Below are 18,279 nucleotides of genomic sequence, written 5' to 3' on the forward strand. Positions count from 1 at the left end.
GATCCCGTCACAACTGTGTTTATTTGCATAGTTTGTCTGCATCCACGTTGCTGGATCTTGATGACATGTTCTTCTACAACAGAAAACAAAGCCCTTCCTCATTTCCCAGTTGAATGACCAGAACATGTGAAGTCAGTTTCACATTGGTGCGTCTCTGTGTGGGAAACATCAGAAGAGCTTGGTTTTCTGGTAGTGAGAAGTTATTCTAGTGTCTTGGGTTTTACTTTTTCTCATTCCTCTCATTTTCTCCCCCCCCGATAATTTAAGCTTATACTTTCAGTTACCACTGGGTGAAGGAAACCTCCCCCTGCAGCCTTGAAAAGTGCGCGTCCGCTATCTCTCTTTGAGGTCTTAGGCGACGTGATGTTGTCAATTTTTAATTTTCCTCTAACTAATGATTCAACTCAACCCTGCAAACACCTTCTCCTGCTGCAGTTACTGATAATAAACTGACAAACGCGATGCAGAACACGTCACTGATCTGCTTTCCTAAGATTTAAACTGAGCAGTGGGTCGGAGGGGAACCAGAACCAGGTTGTTGGTTCCGCCTCTCTAACAGGATTAGCAGACATGAAAGACACACCGTTTGTGAGTTGACGGCTGTATTTGCGGAGGTGTTTGCTCCCACCTGCGTGAGCCCCGAGGCTCTGAGCAGCTCCTGCGGCGACCGCGTCCCGTAGAGGCTGAGGGAGCGCAGGACTAGCATGCGGCTGTAGACCCTGTTCCTCACCTGCACATAAGAAAGAGAAACACAGCAGGGATCAGACCTGTGACCTCTGTTGTGATTATTCATCAGCTCTGGTGGTTCTTCACCTCTTTTTTGAAGTTGAGGAAGTAGTTGGTCTGGTCGATGAGGAAGATCTCCAGAGCCGAGCGGCGAAGGTTGTATCTCCGGAGGTGGACCTCCCGTATCTGCGACAGCGGCCACTTGAAGTCGTGACCCACTCCTTCCAGATGAGAAACAGAAGAAGTGGCAGTTATATTTGCTCTCTCTCTTGAGAAAACTGTGCTTAATAATTTGGATGGTAAGAAACATATATCCAGATTCTATAACCTTTTTGCAAAATATTCAATAGAATCAGCATCAGATAGATTAAATGCTTGGAGAACAGACACACAAGATGAGATACGAGAGATTGGGGATTGGCGTGTTTAAAGGCCCAAAATAATTCAATTAATACAAGATTTAAATTGCTGCAGTATAAATGGTTAATGAGGGTTTACATAACCCCTGTTAAACTTCACCATTTTCCCCCTAACATTCCAGATGTTTGTATTAAATGCCTGACTGAAAAGGGAACTTTGATTCACTGCTTATGGGAATGCCCTAAAATTCTGTTATTTTGGAAAAGGTAGTCAAATGTTTATCATTGATGACCAAGTGTAACATTCCTTTGATGCCAACAATCTGCATACTTGGAATATAAAGACACTATCAAAACAAGAAAGCAATCGAAAATGACTGATTTTGGACTTTTCCATGCAGGAATAATGATTGCACTACACTTATACTGTCAAAGGTAAACAGACAGTTTGTAGACTCATTTATGTCTTTCTTGACCAATGAAATGGATAACACTAACTGAATGAGAAAACTTACACTGGCGATGTGAATGTGCTGATCCTGCCTTTTAATTTTACGGTACGGCACTTTATTAGTTTGATGTCTGCAGTCATTCCTAATTTATTTATTAAAATGTTTTTTTTACTGTCTATGTGTACGGAAGAGTATCAGGGCCAGGCAGGAGAAAACATATTTGAGAAGGGAAGATTTTTTTTTATTGTGCACTTCGAGAAAAAAGTCGAAATGTTGAGATTAATGTTGAAATACAATTTCAAGAATAAAGTCGAAATTTCGTGAATAAAGTCGAAATTTCGACTTTTCTCAATATTTCCACTTTTTTCTCGAAGTGCATAATGAAAAAAAAATCTTCCTCCTCTAAAATATTATTTTTATTTTTCTCCTGCCTGGCCCCAATACTCTTCCATAGTATGTGTGATTGTTTGAGGGGATATATATATGTATACATATGTGGAAAATGTTTGTACATTTGGCATAGGTTTTGATATACACATACATAAAAAAAAAAGGTTTGCTCTCTCTCCCTCCATCGTCTCGCTGGTTTTCTCCTCACCTTCCTCTTTTTCCTGGCTGCTGTCGTAGAAGTAGATGTGCTGCGTGGTGATCTCCAGGCGGCCGGGGACCACGTCCACCACCGTCACCAGCTCGCAGTCCTCCCACAACACCAGCTTCTCCTTCTGACCAGCCTCCTCCGCCTCAGCTCTGCAGGGAGACAACAAGGCGGCGTCACCACGGCAACACCACGACAACAGGGCGGTGTCACCGAGACAACATTCATCTGATCTGAGAGTTTGACTGACTGGTTGCTGGCGGCGGCGGGGTCGTCCTCCGGCAGCTCCAGGACGTCGTCTTCCAGGTCGCTGACCTTGACTTTCACGGCCTCCAGCAGCAGAGACTCGGAGTTGACGCGCTGCTGATGGACACCTGACGGACGACAGACGAGGGAGGATGAGGGGACGGAGATGGTGCGCCCGTTTCATTTTACAACCACAAGACTCATTATTCAGACTCTATAAAACGTCTGAACAACTTTAAGAGGGTCAGACTGTTTTGTTTCTCTTCCCGTTGTATATTGATGGACAAAAAACAACCAGAAACTAAATTTAAATTAAATACAGAGCAGTTGAGTTAAGTTTTCAGAGCAAGCTTAGAGTGCTCCTGAGGAAAAATTAAGTTTATGAGTCTTTTTGAAAACAAATCTTTAACAAAAATGGCTCAATAGATCCTATAAGAAAATAATAAGAGTAAGAAAAACAAAAAACCCCAAAACAAACCAAAAATCCCAAACCGATGCCACCAAAGACCTTTTGTCACTTCTAGCTCAGCGGGTCCTCCCACAGGCGAGGAGGTTCAGATGCTTTCATGACGCTAATATCAGTTCGGTCTCTTGCTTTTCCCCTCTTTTGTTTTCTAGCTTGCCATTACTGTGTTGAGTCTTCGTTGCCATGACGCCCTGTGAGCACATTATTGATAAAACTGACATTGGGCTGAAAAGCGATACATGTTGTTGAAGAGGCGACCGGAGGTGTCAATAAGGACCTTGACAACACAATCTACATGTTCTGGTCTCTGGAAAGCACCTAGAGACAACTTCTGTTATAATGGATGCTCTATAAATAAAATTGAATTGAATAAAAGCAAACGGATGTTCTAGCATGAAAGAAAGTGTTTTGTGCTACTTTAATATCTTTAGCACCAGAAATTCAGTTTCTGGTGCTATGTGGTGAATTAATCCTCCTTAAACACTTTAAAAGAAGTTCTCCTCTAGTTCACAGCAACAGTATTTACATGAAAATGTCTCAAAATAACAAACTTAATGTTGAGTCTTGATGAAGTTTGCTTCAAGGTAAAGACTTTCCCACGTTCCAGCAGTCACATGTGACATAAGAGCAGTTGTTCTAGCGATAAAGTAAGCTTAGAAAGTAAATCCAGCTGAAGGCTGCTGGGACATCTCAACACGTCTTTAAACGGATAGTTTCAGGCGTGAGTCTAAACTCATCACCTTCCTCATACCTGCAAATAATATAGACGTGAAGTTGAAATGACTGAAAACAATGAGGGTTATACAAAAGTTTAAAATACTTAGACTGAAAATTCTGGTTTTACTAAATTACAGCAGTCGACCAGTAAAAGATCAGTGAAACTGCTCTTATTTTTCATTTTTACAAACATAATAAAAGGATCAGGAATCACAAACGGTGTTTTATATATTCTTAACTATCTAAAAGTTAACTTACTCCAAGTTTGAGGAGTGTAAATATTGTGGTTTTTGACCTGGACCTGGTTTAATGCCTCATCTTCTGTTATCATCTGTTAACCAACGAGTTAAGATCTCTGCTGCTTCGTTTCAAGTTGGGAAAGTTAAAAATTCATTCACAATGATCACACAACGATGCCGGAGCCTCAGGAGCTGCATGCGGCTCTGCAGTCACAGTTCTTCTCGCCACTGTTTGGCTTAAGGTTTTTCTCCCACCAGGGGAGTTTTTACCAGCCATTGTTTAGGTTATGTTTATGTAATAATTGCTGAGGGGTTTATGTTCTGGTCTCTGGAAAGATCCTAGACACAACTGGTGTTAATAGACTATATTAATATAATTTAAGCACCTCTGTCCGACAGCGTTACATTAACCTTTACCAGGGGTGAAAGTAGGATAAAGTTCTTGTAGGAACTAACCAGCTAGTTTTCGTATGCTTATAATTTATATGCTAAAGCATACTAAAACTAGTCTTGTTTACCTAATTCAGAGTATTCTCAAATAGACATGTAATGTTCTAGATTAGAGCTACACAGAGCTAGCTAAAAGCCTAAAAGGTTCATGCTAAACCTGGTGTATTTACACTGCTTTATGTGTTGGCCATCAATATGCATTGTGTTATTTATCTAAATAAATAAAAAAAAAGTTTTTTAAATAATTTCCAGTGTAATGTTGTGTGTGTTCCGAGACAGTAAAGTTTAACATTTTTAGGCTTAACATTAGTTAGTTAGTTGGCCCTTAATTCTGTCAATAGCCTGCCCAATCGTTTTGGTTCTGCTGCTGCTTCCTGTCTCTTTTCTTCATCTCTAACTTCGGAGTCGGACTCCCTTTTTCTTTTAAATATGTCGTTAATCTTTCTTTGCATTTTGATGACGATTCTGTATGTGTTGACTGTATATTCCTGTGTGTTCTGCCACCAGGAGCCGTGTGGGCTGCTCGTTACATTACAGCGGTGGATATATGTAACGTTACGCCGCTGTAGTGTAGTTTGCTCGTCTGAGGGACAAACTGGCAGCGTTAGATAAAGGGATACGTTTGTCTTCTAGTTAACATTTGATTAGTTTCTGCTCATTGTGAGCATCAGTAAGCTGGCAATAACACAGGTGGATCATCTGTCCTTTCCACTATTCTCTCTCCTCCCACTCTGCTCAAAACGCCTCCCTGTGCGATCTGGGTCTAGATTTCTTTCCGGATCCCCGTTCCACACCGATCCGGCTTACTTTAACCCCTGGCCTTTACCTTCACCGTGACGGCGTCTTTGGTACACTCCACTGAAAACAAAGGTCAGCAAAGTGCTCTCAAACATTGATCAGAGAAGTTAATCAGAGCTGTAATATGCAGATGAAGTTCTCGGCTGAAGCGTGTTTCTCACCCAGGTTGTCTCTCAGACCGCTGGCCTCTCGGTGAGGGTCAAAGTTGTAGTTGCGGACCAGTTTCAGTCTCATCCGGGAGTAGTTCTCGGCGCTGGAGACCCTCCAGTGCATCTCATCCTGCTGCCTGGTTAAAGACAAATCAATCAACATGTGTGCTGCACCTACACCTGCTACAGGGAGTGTAGCAGATGTCTGACCCTGGATTCACACCAAAAGCGTCATAGACGTTGTAGGCGTCCGGCTGCCATTCATTTTCTATGAAAGCGCTGCGAGAGGCGTCGGAGGCGTTGGAGGCGTCCAGAGCGTCAATTTGAAGTTGAGAAATCTCAACTTTATGCAAATAGGCAGCGTCCAGTCACAGACCGGGATTCCCGCAGCAAGAAGCCTCAATGCAGATTGTACTTTCATGTTCACAAACGTACACTCATTCACATGCATGAGCAGAGCTGTGCACTAACACACTTATTTTATCAGGAATTAATATATTTCATCCAGCAAACTGACATTTTTGCTGATTTGCCTGCCGTTTTTACCTGAACTAAATGTTTTTACCTGAACCAAATGTTTTTACCTGAACTAAATGTTTCTACCTGAACTAAATGTTTCTACCTGAACTAAATGTTTTTACCTGAACTGCTCATGTGAAACACATAACTGATGGTTGCTGGTGCTGGGGGCTGTATGGTCCAAACGATTTTATTTGCTACATCGATCCAACGCAAAATCATTAAAAACCGTGCTTATTAATCACAAAACACAAAACATTATGACCAAATCCGCTACGACCCGGTGTGTCAGTGTTCACCGCAGACAGACTGCAGCTTCACCGGGACCAACGACTCCCCGATGGTTGCTGTTGATCCAGGACAAACTTGTTAAGGAACATCAAACTCAATCTTATCTACGCGGAAATAACACTAAAATATAAAGAAGGCTTCCCAAAGTGTGATCCATGGTGAAATAGGAAACTGAAGATGTGTGATGATATATAGATATATCTAGGCTATAGAAGGTATTCATTGACGTCACTTCCCCACTGGACCAGCCCCCTTACTCGCACTGAGTGGCAAAACATCAGCAAAAATTTCTGCAACTAGTGGAGAAGACGGGATAACAGCTGATTATGGTCTTAAATTAAAGGCAGTTGGACTTGACAGTGACCCGTACAGTTACCCCAAGAACCAGTGGTCCATGGACATTAATATTTGGCCACGAATCCAGTTTCCTGATATTTATATGTACTTAATTTCTACGCCGGGGAAATACATGAAGCAAAGCTTGAAGGCATACAAAAGTCTTGACGCTTGGTCCGACTTCAAGGCAGGATTTGTTGTAGAAATTAAAGTGATGAGGACACTGAACTTTATGACTTGGCCGTTTAACGTTAGCTACCCAAAAATCCAACATTACCTGATACAAAATGGGAACCACAAATCCACGTTTCAGTGCCTGGAATCCAGTTGTTTCTGCGAATTGCAGCGATCCATTTGTCTCTCTTAAGCTTATTTTTCTGCAGTCTGTAAAACGATAACTCTGATTTCTTGCTAAATCTATGGGTACAGTCGATCGCACAACAGCTCTTTCCCATTTTAGATGTTTTCCAGTTGCTCAAACTGAAAGTTTACGCTGCCACTCAGTCTTTCTGCCACTCAGTCTTTCTGCCACTCAGTCTTTCTGCCACTCAGTCTTTCTGCCACTCAGTCTTTCTCAGTGGGCGTAACCCGCTGTGAAGTCACATCTGTGACGTCATGCGCATTCCCTCTATATGCGCTTTGTTCCCTCCAGTTCTGCAGCGCAGCTTGAAAGCCCCGCTCACTGCAGGCGTCGACAGACTTTGCCAAGCAGCGTGATGCAGGCGTCCTGAGCCTCCACAGGTGATTTTTGACGCTTTCGGTGTGAATCTAGGGTTAGTAATCCTCCCTCCAGAGCATGGGTACCTGTCGGCCCAGGGCCCCCTCTCACACACCAGCCCCCGCCGCGCCGCCTTCCACTGCCTGAGGGTGGCGCTGCTCTGGCTGTGCTGCTGCTTCAGCATGCTGTTGTAGCGCAGGTTCTCCTGGCGGCCCCGGCGCGAGAACGGCTCCACGAACTGCTCCTGAAACACGACCACAGGATGTGCTGCTGAGGACACGCAGGGCAGAGGAGCGGTCTGTGGGCGGCTGGGGGGCAGCTGGGTTCACTGACCTGGAAACGGATCTTGCTCTCGCCCCGCTCCCGCTCTCTCCGGTGCAGGCTGACCATGAAGGCCTCGTAGCATTCCTTCCAGTACAGAGCCGTGGTCTCGTGGCCCTGGCTGAACGTTTCGATCTCATACTGCTTCATGTACGGGATAATCTGAAGGACAGAAAAGTGAGTGAACATCGGTTTCTAGGGCTGGGGATCAATTCAAATGTCAAGAATCAATTCCGATTCTTAAGATTCAGAATCGATTATCAAGATTCGATCCGATCCGATTCCGATATTGATTTGGCTTAGTGTTATTAAAACAGTTTTTTCAGCCGTTGCATGAATGATATGACTGTAGTTATGCAACATATCAATACTAGTATTATATTGAGATTCAACAGCAAGTATTGGCAGCTAATGATGCTGAAAGGACCAATCACCTCCCAGAATGCTAAGAACTGTTTTCAGAGTTAGAATTATCAAACAGATCCAGGGCAGCAAACAGAGACTTATGAAATCAGTTTTATTTTTTCCCACATTCCCAATTTATGCAATTATAGCTGAAAACTTTAATGTTTTCATACCTTTAAACATATTTAAAGGCAAAAACATGGCACCAGTTATATTTGTGTCCAACAAAACATCCTTTTTTAGCCATAAACAAAAAAATACCTAAAGTTGTAATGTAATGGCATATACACACACATATGTGTATACATATGTGTATAGTTTAGGGGGTAGGATTAAATACGTTTTTACTTCTTCCTAGTCCTTTTCGAGCATGTTAATTATGATGGATGCATGTTTTATTTATATTTTAGGTTTTTTTTGTTTGCTTATTTACATTGATTTATTATTGATTATCATTGTTTTGTTTTGTATTCACTACTGTTTCATGTTCGAAATAAAAGTTTCAAATCTTTTCTTTTTTACAAATTTCATTTTCAATTTCAATTTAATGATGAAAAAAAAACAGATCTTTTTTTGATAGATTTTTAGGATTTTCAACACAGTGAGGTGACCTGAAGTCAAAGCGTGGGAAGGTGTTACTCGTACATATTTGTCGAGGTAGACGCGCCACTCCGGGGAGTTGCAGTACAGCTTGAAGTCGTCGAAGAAGGCCGGGCTGCCGTTGGTGTCGGGGAGCTGCGGCAGGTGCAGCTCCATGTAGAGGAGGCGGTGCACCTTGGAGAGCAGCGTCCGCAGCAGCGGCACCAGGAAGGAGTACGTCTCCTCCGTCTGCTCCTGGGTGGAGCGCCGCAGGATGCCCTCCACCTTCCCCAGCAGGTAGCAGGCCTCGTCCTGGCTCGACACCTCCTTGGTCTGCAGGATGCCGTTGAGCTTGGCGGTGGCCATGGCACAAACCTGAGAGACGCAAAGTCATTACTGCATACTGCTTGTGGGTAGTGATGCACCAAATGTTCGGTAACCGAAATTGTTCGGCGGAAAATAGCAAAAAAACACTCAGTCGCCGCGCATATACAAGTTATTGGTATTAGAACAGGGACTTTAATGCATCCTTAGCAAAATGGAGATTTTACAATCAGATGATCAACAAATTAGGTTTTATTTATCTTGATTATCTTTGGTCACATTTTAGCTTGTTATTTTTTTAAACAACTTACTTCCCAAAATACTAACATCTTACCTTTATTTTTTAATTACTACTTCTTCACGTATTGTTTTATTTTTTTTCAATTTATATTACTATGTTTCCAGGGGTTTTTGCGATACAAAAACGTCACGATACGTGTCGTGGAGGTGACAAACTGTATCGCGATATTGGGTTATTAATATCAATTTATTGTGTTTACTAGTAACGCGCATCCTCTTGGGGGGTTTTGGGGCTCCAAGCTTTTACTGATAAGGTGAGCATGAATAAATCTTTTTTATGATGTCATACATGAGAGAAACTATTCAGTTTGTGCCAAAATATTTGTACTGTACAGTCATATGTTCCTCATTCAAGGTTGTTAAAAGAATACTGCTATAATATCGTATCATTATCGTGACCTCAATATCGTGTATCGTATCGTGAGATTAGTGTATCGTTACACCCCTAGTGTTCGGTGGAATAAGTGGGGAAAGAAAAAACAAACAATAACGGCATGTTTAGATGCAGAACAGCAAACAGCGTGGAGTGAGGAGTGTTAAATGCAGCAAACATGTCAGCAGTGTGGAAGTATTTCAAAGTGGCTGAGAATGATACAAGAATGGCTGTTTGCAATTAATGCTCAGGACAATTACTCATTTGTTGTGGGTTTATCCACTTCTTTTGCGCTTTTTTTACAATGCACTTTAATGCATTCAATGCATTTTTTTTGTTTTAAGGACTATGTTACAATTTTTCAGCAGTCAGTTATAGGCCCAACGTAAGCTCAAAGATGGCCAAAAAATATATTTTGCTAATTTATTTATTTTAAGTCATTGTGCTTTGTTGGTATAATGTCTGCTGGAATATTTAAAAAATGCTGGGAAATAAAAAAATGTTCAGGCGTTCATGTTCAATAAATATTTCTACCTTGTAATTTTTTTTAAAGATTTTTTTCTTTGAAAAGCATGCACATTTATTTGATTTATGCAATGGTGAAAAAAAATTGGCAAAATAAATGAAAAACTGCGAAGGACCATGTTCGGTATGTTATTCGGTATTCGGCCAAGTGTTATTTTCGGTTTCGGCCACAAATGTTCATTTGGGTGCATCACTACTTGTGGATAAAGGTGCGGGTGGAGAAGCGTGTACCTGGACGTCTTCCTGAGCCATGAAGCCGAGGAGCAGCCTCAGTCCCACCTGGGAGAGCTGGAACCACTGAGAGCCGGAGGAGTACCACACCATGAGACAGTCCATCAGCGTCACCGTCTCCTCCAGCACCTTCTCCGTCCACAGGGCCGGGTAGACCAGGCCCTCCGCCTGCAGGAAGTCCTGCACTATGTGGAGCAGCCGGACCGCGTTCTCCGTGTGCTGGGGCAACGTGGCGGCCGAGGCCTCGCGGTTGTCGCCCACCGCCAGCTCCAACATCCGCTCCATCAGACTAGAGGACAGAGCCAGTTAGCAAACGCATCCCTGGAAGGACTGTTATGACGCTTTTCCACTAGTACCTACTCAGCCCGGCTTGCCTCACCTTTGCTTTCGCACTAGGGGTCTAAGGGGTTGAGTAAATACTTTTCTGTTTCTACTCTGCCGAGGTTCTAAGCGGCTGAGTCGGCTGTATCTGACATCATCACACTACAGGCCACCGATTGGTCGGGGGGTTGGAGTCAAACGTCTGAGTCAGGAGGCGGAAATCAGTGAACTCGCGGTTTCTTTTTCATTTTATTCGACACTCAATGGCAACAAAAGTCTGTTTGGTGATCCAACTCTGAGGTGCAGACTCTCAACACTCATAGAGTCTCAGAGTAATCAACCACCGTGCAATAATAATAATAATAATTATAATAATAACACAATCATATGCTGTGACAATGCACCTTCCAATAATCATGTTTACCTCATACTGCTGCACTTTTCACTTTTTAAAAATTGTATAAATGTAAATAAGAGCTGTCATTTGTCTATTACCTGTTTACTGTAGAGTGAGCGAAAATAACCGAGTCAAATTCCATGTCTTGTCTGACCTGACCTGGCCAAATAAACATGATTCTGATTCTGATTCATAAACCTGGTGGCTGAGGAGAGAATTAAAAAGGGATCTAGACGGGCGATAAGGAACGACCAGATCCACCAGGAGCTCTGTCTCTTCATAGCTGCTCACGGCTCCCAACGGACTTTTCAGCAGCGCCGAGACAAACTAAAAAAATCTAAAAGCGTTGCCACTTGAAGCTTCTCTATCTCTTATTTTTTAACTTGATATCGAACACAAGTCACAGACCCAGCAGCACATCTATCATCTCCTCCAGGTTCTACATCTTTAGTGTTGTCTTCTTCGTTTAGATCACACAATCAAATACGTCACAGCAGCTTCGCTCCAACCTCCTACTTCTGCTCCAGGTGCTGAATTGTTATGGAAAAGAAACCAGGCCAAGTTGATTCAAGCTGAGTTGAGTAGAGCCGAGTAGGTGCCATTACTGAGCGGTTACCGGGGTGGCGTGCTCACCTGAGCTTGATCTGGTCCACAGGAAGCAGCAGCTCGTTGGCCGTTCCCAGTTTGGTGAGAGCTGAGAAGACCTGGCCGCGCTCCAGCCACGCTGAATCATCGGAGCCCTCCACGCCGCGCCACATCACACACAGGACGATCTCCAGCAGCATGCTGCTCAGCTCCTCCTCTGCCCTCTAGGGGGCGACACCACACCACAAACACTCACTCATTCATCCTCTCACAGTTCAATATTTGTGCTTCTTGATTTTAAAAGGACTAAAAACCTTTTTTAGCAAAGCCTTTTATCACTAAACAATGCTGTTGTTTTTTTTCCCCTAGTTGCCGTTTTTAATTGTTTTATTCTCTTTTCTGCCATGTCTTGACTTTTTATCCCTTTTATCTCTTATCTTGATTTTATTATTTCTGTTTCCTTTTAATTATCAGCACTTTGAGATTTTCAGTAATGTAAAGTGCATTATAAATAAGATGTATTATTATTAGTATCTTGAGGCAGAAAAAGAGGGAATAACCGTCCTGCACCGAAACTCAAAGTTGAACAGTAGACTTTTTGTTTTTGCAAGAAAACATTTTGAGATAAAGTTAATACAACAAAAACCCAACAAGTCAACTGAAGCGCTGTACATATCTACCGAGTGGATTTCATTATTTTGAATGGTAAATAATAAAAATACATGCGTACGTTGCAAAATATATTGATGCAATTCTTCATGTACATTTACAGTATGTGTGGTTACAGTCCTTTATTTTGAAATTCAATGCTTCTTCCTGCAGTTTCAGTGTGAACGACCTTCTGACGCAAGCTAAACGTGACACATCAGAAGGTTTCCAGTTACGCGGCGTGCTGAGCGGGGACACCGCTCCTCTCTCCTCCTCCACTGACCTTCAGGGAGCTACTGGGATGATGAGAACTGCGCGGATGAGAGGCGGTCAGGACTTCCAGAGCTGGGGATCGATTCCAATGTCAAGAATCGATTCGATTCCGATTTTTAAGATTCAGAATCGATTATCAAGACTTGGTTCGATCCGATTCGATATCGATTTGGGTTAGTGTTATTAAAACTGTTTTTTGAGCTGTTGCATGAATTATATGACTGTGTAGTTATGCAACATATTAATACTGGCATTATATTGAGATTCAACAGCAAGTATTGCAGCTAATGATGCTGTAAGGACCAATCACCTCCCAGAATGCTGATAGAACTGCTTTCAGAAACATTGTGTGGGGCAGAATTATCAAACAGATCCAGGGCAGCAATCAGAGGCGTATGAAATCGGTTTTATTTTTTTCCATTTTCAGGCTTTTTCGGGTTTTTAATTTTTGAGAATTTGGTTTTTAGCATTTTATGCAAATGTAACCCCACGACAGTATATAAAGTAATGAAATATAGACAATTTATGCAATTATAACTGAAAACTTTAATGTTTTCATACCTTTAAATATATTTAAATGCAAAAACATTGTGTCCAACAAAACATCCTTTTATGGGTATAAACACAAAAATACCAAAAGTTGTAATGTAATGATGAATTATTATTTTTTTTTTTTTTTTTTTTTTTTTTTTTTTTTAAAATCGATCTTTAGACATACAAATCGATTTTTAGTAATTAATATGAGAATCGATTTAGAATCGGAAAATCAATTTTTTCAACACAGGCCTAGTTTAACGGTGTCAAGGCAACCTCAAAATACAAACTAACTGAATAAAAGCTCATTCTCACCTCTGCATTGTTGTAAGACTCTCCCAGTGAAATGTTGTCACTGAAGAGGAAGCCGTCTTCAGCCAGAGAGGAAGTTGCATCTCTGTCGCCGGAGGTCCCGGGGAACGGCTTGGAGGTCTCCAGCGGCGACGGCGTACTGGGCATGCTCCCAGGCGTCTGGGTGCCGCTCTCCCCCCCTTCATACCCCTGGAGGTGGGACAGGTCCAGCGTCAGGCCCCCGGACTTCCCCACCACCCAGGGCTTGCTGTGGAGCTGCGGCTCGGCGGAGGACGACGGCGTGTCCAGCAGCGAGATGACGTCCCCGTTATCCAGACTGTCCACAGAACGCGTGTCGCCGATGCTGAGCCTGTCGTCGTCCAGACGGTCCAAGCGGCTGGCGCTGCCCGCCCGCGGCTTCCTCTCCAGCGGGAGGTCCAGGCGGTTGGTGGCGCCGCCGCTGACTCGGTTCAGGTCCAGGCTGCACGTGCTGACGGTGTCGGCGCTGCGCAGAGGGAGCGAGCCTTCCCCCCGCAGAAACAGCCGCATGAGCGTGTCCTGCCAACACTGCTGCTTTGAGATCTGGTTTGCAGCTTCATGCTGGGACTGGAGCAGCTGGAACACCTGAATACCGGAAACACAAGATCAAACTTTAATTATACCTGCGTGGGAGTTAAAATGTGCAACAAAGTATAAAGTTTGGATCTTTTGATTTCATTTCTAGTAAAAATCTGCCATTTCTTTAGATAGGACATTTGAAAAGTGGAGAGATAAGGGAATAACAGCTATATCTACACTCATAGACAAACACTTCATTTGGATCATCATTTGGACAACTTAAAAAAGAGTTTGGATTGGAAGATGGCGATTTATACAGATTTACAGATTTACAAGTGAGACACTTTTATGACACAGAAATTAAGAAGGAAATCTCTTTGGAAAGGAATGATGTGACTGAGGTGTCGACAAGTTCTTATAAATATACAAACTCCTTTAAGAATTGTCTCCAAACTGTATAGAGGTTTACTGATTTACTGAAGCAACAGGGAAAAAATACAATGTACATAAAAGCGAAATGGTCAAAAGAATTAAACATAGAGTTGTCAGAGGGATAATGGGGCTCCATGAATAAGACCAACACACCTCAACCAGCTCCAAAAGATGGAGGGAATTTGGTTGGAAAAATTTAATTTGTTTTTTTATTACTCCAAAAGTTAAAAATAAACAACTGGGTGAGCAACAATATTGCTGGAGACAATATGGGCAATTGAGTGCCAACCACTCTTATATTTTCTGCTCATGTAAGAAAATACGAGCATTTTGGGTAGGATCCTAAGAGCCATGGAGAAAGTTTTGGGATATGAGATTCCCAAAGATCCCCGAGTTATTTACTTAGGACTGATACTAGAGGATGTAATAAATAAAGGACATATACATTTTTAAAATTCTCTCTCTTGCGGCTAAGAAAGCCATTACACAAAATTGGCTGAAGATGGATTCACCTGGACTGAGCCAATGGTTGGACATTGTAGAAGAAATACGATCAATGGAACAAATGACCTACAACCTAAAACAGAGATGTACTTAGCAAGATGGACAAAATGTCATTATTATATAAGACAATAGTGTCTCCCCCCTTATTTTCTTGTGTTGTTGTATACAGAGGGTTGCAAAAGTATTCACCCCCCTTGAACTTTGTGACCTTTTGCCACATTTCAGGCTTCAAACATAAAGATATAAAACTAATTTTTTGTGAAGAATCAACATCAAATGGGACACAATCATGAAGTGGAACGAAATGTATTGGAAATTTCAAACTTTTTTAACAAATAAAAAACTGAAAAATTGGGTGTGCAAAATTATTCACCCCCTTTACTTTCAGTGCAGTAAACTCTGTCCAGAAGTTCAGTGAGGATCTCTGAATGATCCAGTGTTGACCTAAATGACTAATGATGATAAATGGAATCCACCAGTGTGTAATCACGTCTCCGTATAAAAGCACCTGCACCGTGATCGTCTCAGAGGTCCGTTTAAAGCGCAGAGAGCATCATGAAGAACAAGGAACACACCAGGCAGGTCCCAGATACTGTTGTGGAGAAGTTTAAAGCTGGATTTGGATACAAAAAGATTTCCCAAGCTTTAAACATCCCAAGGAGCACTGTGCAAGTGATAATATTGAAATGGAAGGAGTATCAGACCACTGCAAATCTACCAAGACCTGGCCGTCCCTCTACACTTTCAGCTCATACAAGGAGAAGACTGATCAGAGATGCAGCCAAGAGGCCCATGATCACTCTGGATGAACTGCAGAGCTCTACAGCTGAGGTGGGAGACTCTGTCCATACGACAACAATCAGTCGTGTACTGCACAATTCTGGCCTTTATGGAAGAGTGGCAAGAAGAAAGCCATTTCTTAAAGATATCCATATAAAGTGTTGTTTAAAGTTTGCCATATGCCACCGGGGAGACACAAACATGTGGAAGAAGGTGCTCTGGTCAGATCAGACCAAAATCGAACTTTTTGGCAACAATGCAAGACGTTATGTTTGGCGTAAAAGCAACACAGCTCATCACCCTCAACACACCATCCCCACTGTCAAACATGGTGGTGGCAGCATCATGGTTTGGGCCTGCTTTTCTTCAGCAGGGACAGGGAAGATGGTTAAAATTGATGGGAAGATGGATGGAGCCAAATACAGGACCATTCTGGAAGAAAACCTGATGGAGTCTGCAAAAGACCTGAGACTGGGACGGAGATTTGTCTTCCAATAAGACAATGATCCAAAATATAAAGCAAAATCTACAATGGAATGGTTCACAAAAAACATATCCAGGTGTTAGAATGGCCAAGTCAAAGTCCAGACCTGAATCCAATGGAGAATTTGTGGAAACAACTGAAAACTGCTGTTCACAAATGCTCTCCATCCAACCTCACTGAGCTCAAGCTGTTTTGCAAGGAGGAATGGGCAAAAATTTCAGTCTCTCGATGTGAAAACTGATAGAGACAAACCCCAAGAGACTTACAGCTGTAATCGCAGCAAAAGGTGGTGCTACAAAGTATTAACTTAAGGGGGATGAATAATTTTGCACGCCCAATTTTTCAGTTTTTTATTTGTTAAAAAAGTTTGAAATATCCAATACATTTCGTTCCACTTCATGATTGTGTCCCATTTGATGTTGATTCTTCACAAAAAATTACAGTTTTATATCTTTATGTTTGAAGCCTGAAATGTGGCAAAAGGTCACAAAGTTCAAGGGGGGTGAATACTTTTGCAACCCTCTGTACCTGTTTTTTTTGTTGTTTTTTCTCTGAAAATTTAAAAATAAAGTTTAAAAAAAAAATCTGCCATTTCCTGTCAAAATAATTCCAGCTGGCAAAACATGAGGCTTTTATTGTGAAAAACTTAGCAATCTATAAAATTGCTGGTGTGAGCATTTGTTGCCCCGGCAATGAAGGAAAGTAATTCATTAAAGAACAAATATCATAAACCGAGGATGAGAAGGAGGAAATTAAGCAGAAGTTGGATCATCGACTGCAGGGCTGCGGTCATTTCCTGAATCTGCTGCTGATCAATATGTAATCAGTGAAGTGGCGGCTGCCGCCGGTGGACCTGCACGTTTCTGCTCACCCTCTTGCAGACGATGAGTCTCACGCTGGGTCCGGCCCGGTGAGTCAGCTGGACCAGAGCCATCAGGTCCTTATAGTTCACCACGTGATCTGCAGGATTCAGACACACAGAGAGGCTTTAACGTCGATGCATCTGTGAACGGATACATTGATCAGTAATTCCATGCGGTGATGATGTTGATCCATAAAACCTAAAATGAACCAATATATCAGAGACGTCTTCTTGCAAAGACAGTCATGCCCAAGGAAGTATGTTTAAAAGAAAACCATGAGTGTGTCAGCAAAACATTCCTCAGATTTGCAAGACTCCTAATTGATTCCTGGGATATGCAAGGAAAAATAGTTTAGGTTATTTATTTAGCACATATTAAAAAGTCAGTAATACAATTACCATAACAAAAACAATAGACAGCATATATGCAAGGAGGTCCAAAAAACTCTCTAGGGGCTTGACAAGAGGACTTCCTTAAATGAGCATAAAAATTGACATAAATGCATATCATACGCAGCACACACACACGCCACAAGCACATACACACAAAGAAAAGAAAAAAGTACATACCCAAAAAATAGAAAAGACAAAGCAAAGAAAGAAAAAACTACAATACTGTATAAAAATGAAGAAAAAAGACAAATGTGAATGAGTAGTTTACATCATATTATTAAGCTATCGATATAGAAAAATATGTTTCACAGATTTTTTTTAATAATTCATGAGAAAGTTTGACAAGGTGGGGAGGAAGTGAGTTCCATATCTTGGAACCTCTGTAAGATCCAAAGATCTTAAATTGAGATGAAATAGTTCGCGATTGTGGGGGCCAAAGCTGGGATGCTTTACGGGTTGAATAATTATGAAATTCATCATTCAGGGAAAAGAAATTGTGAAAAAACTTAGGGAGAATTTTATTAAGAACCATATAAAAATTGAGCAATTTGGAGGTTATTAATCTGATAGATATTAAGGATGCCAAATTTACGAGACATAGGTAAAGAGTGACTTATTATTCCAATGTTTTTTGCAATTTTAGATGAAATTAGTGAAATATGAGGTTCGAGTCGAGTCGAGTGGATTTAACATTAGTTATTGAAGCATTATCAATCATCACTGTTTAACCTTTGAAGCTAACCTTCCAGCCTCAAAGGGGAGACAACCTAAACATCTTAAGCATCATTGAAGGAAGTGTAAACTTAGAATGACGTTTATTGGATGCGGTTAAAGTGTCGTAAAAGTGATTTAGGAAGCCGACCCACCTGTGTGAAGGATCTGATTGAGGAGGCAGCGGATGAGGGTGGGAGTGATGTGGAGCTCGGAGAAGAGCAGGGACAGGCTGGCGTAGCCGGCCTCCCGAAGACGCAGCCGCTGCTTGTTCTTCTCGTAGACCCGGTCGCAGCGCAGCATGCGCTCAAACAGCTGAGGAGAGGCGAGGGTTCAGGGTTCAGAATCAAGTCAACTCACAGATGTCTGACCCGCTACGGAAGAGTA

At 42.0% G+C, this 18,279-nt stretch overlaps 1 protein-coding gene across 1 annotated transcript in view; it reads right to left on the reverse strand.

Annotated features, from left to right (window-relative positions):
- nbeal1 (neurobeachin-like 1) overlaps positions 1-18,279 on the reverse strand; it is an 87,493-nt gene that overhangs the window by 13,009 nt on the left and 56,205 nt on the right. The window contains exons 26-38 of the mRNA XM_061715912.1: positions 18,048-18,207; positions 16,798-16,886; positions 13,193-13,792; positions 11,471-11,646; positions 10,120-10,408; positions 8,433-8,741; positions 7,395-7,544; positions 7,148-7,305; positions 5,210-5,334; positions 2,383-2,506; positions 2,136-2,284; positions 814-947; positions 629-730 (exon numbers count right to left, since the gene is read on the reverse strand). Of these exons, the coding sequence (XP_061571896.1) occupies positions 629-730; positions 814-947; positions 2,136-2,284; positions 2,383-2,506; positions 5,210-5,334; positions 7,148-7,305; positions 7,395-7,544; positions 8,433-8,741; positions 10,120-10,408; positions 11,471-11,646; positions 13,193-13,792; positions 16,798-16,886; positions 18,048-18,207 (2,565 nt within the window). The remainder of the gene's footprint in view (positions 1-628; positions 731-813; positions 948-2,135; positions 2,285-2,382; positions 2,507-5,209; positions 5,335-7,147; positions 7,306-7,394; positions 7,545-8,432; positions 8,742-10,119; positions 10,409-11,470; positions 11,647-13,192; positions 13,793-16,797; positions 16,887-18,047; positions 18,208-18,279) is intronic.

This window comes from Cololabis saira, chromosome 24 (assembly GCF_033807715.1).
Source record: "Cololabis saira isolate AMF1-May2022 chromosome 24, fColSai1.1, whole genome shotgun sequence".
NCBI classification, from domain to species: domain Eukaryota; kingdom Metazoa; phylum Chordata; class Actinopteri; order Beloniformes; family Belonidae; genus Cololabis; species Cololabis saira.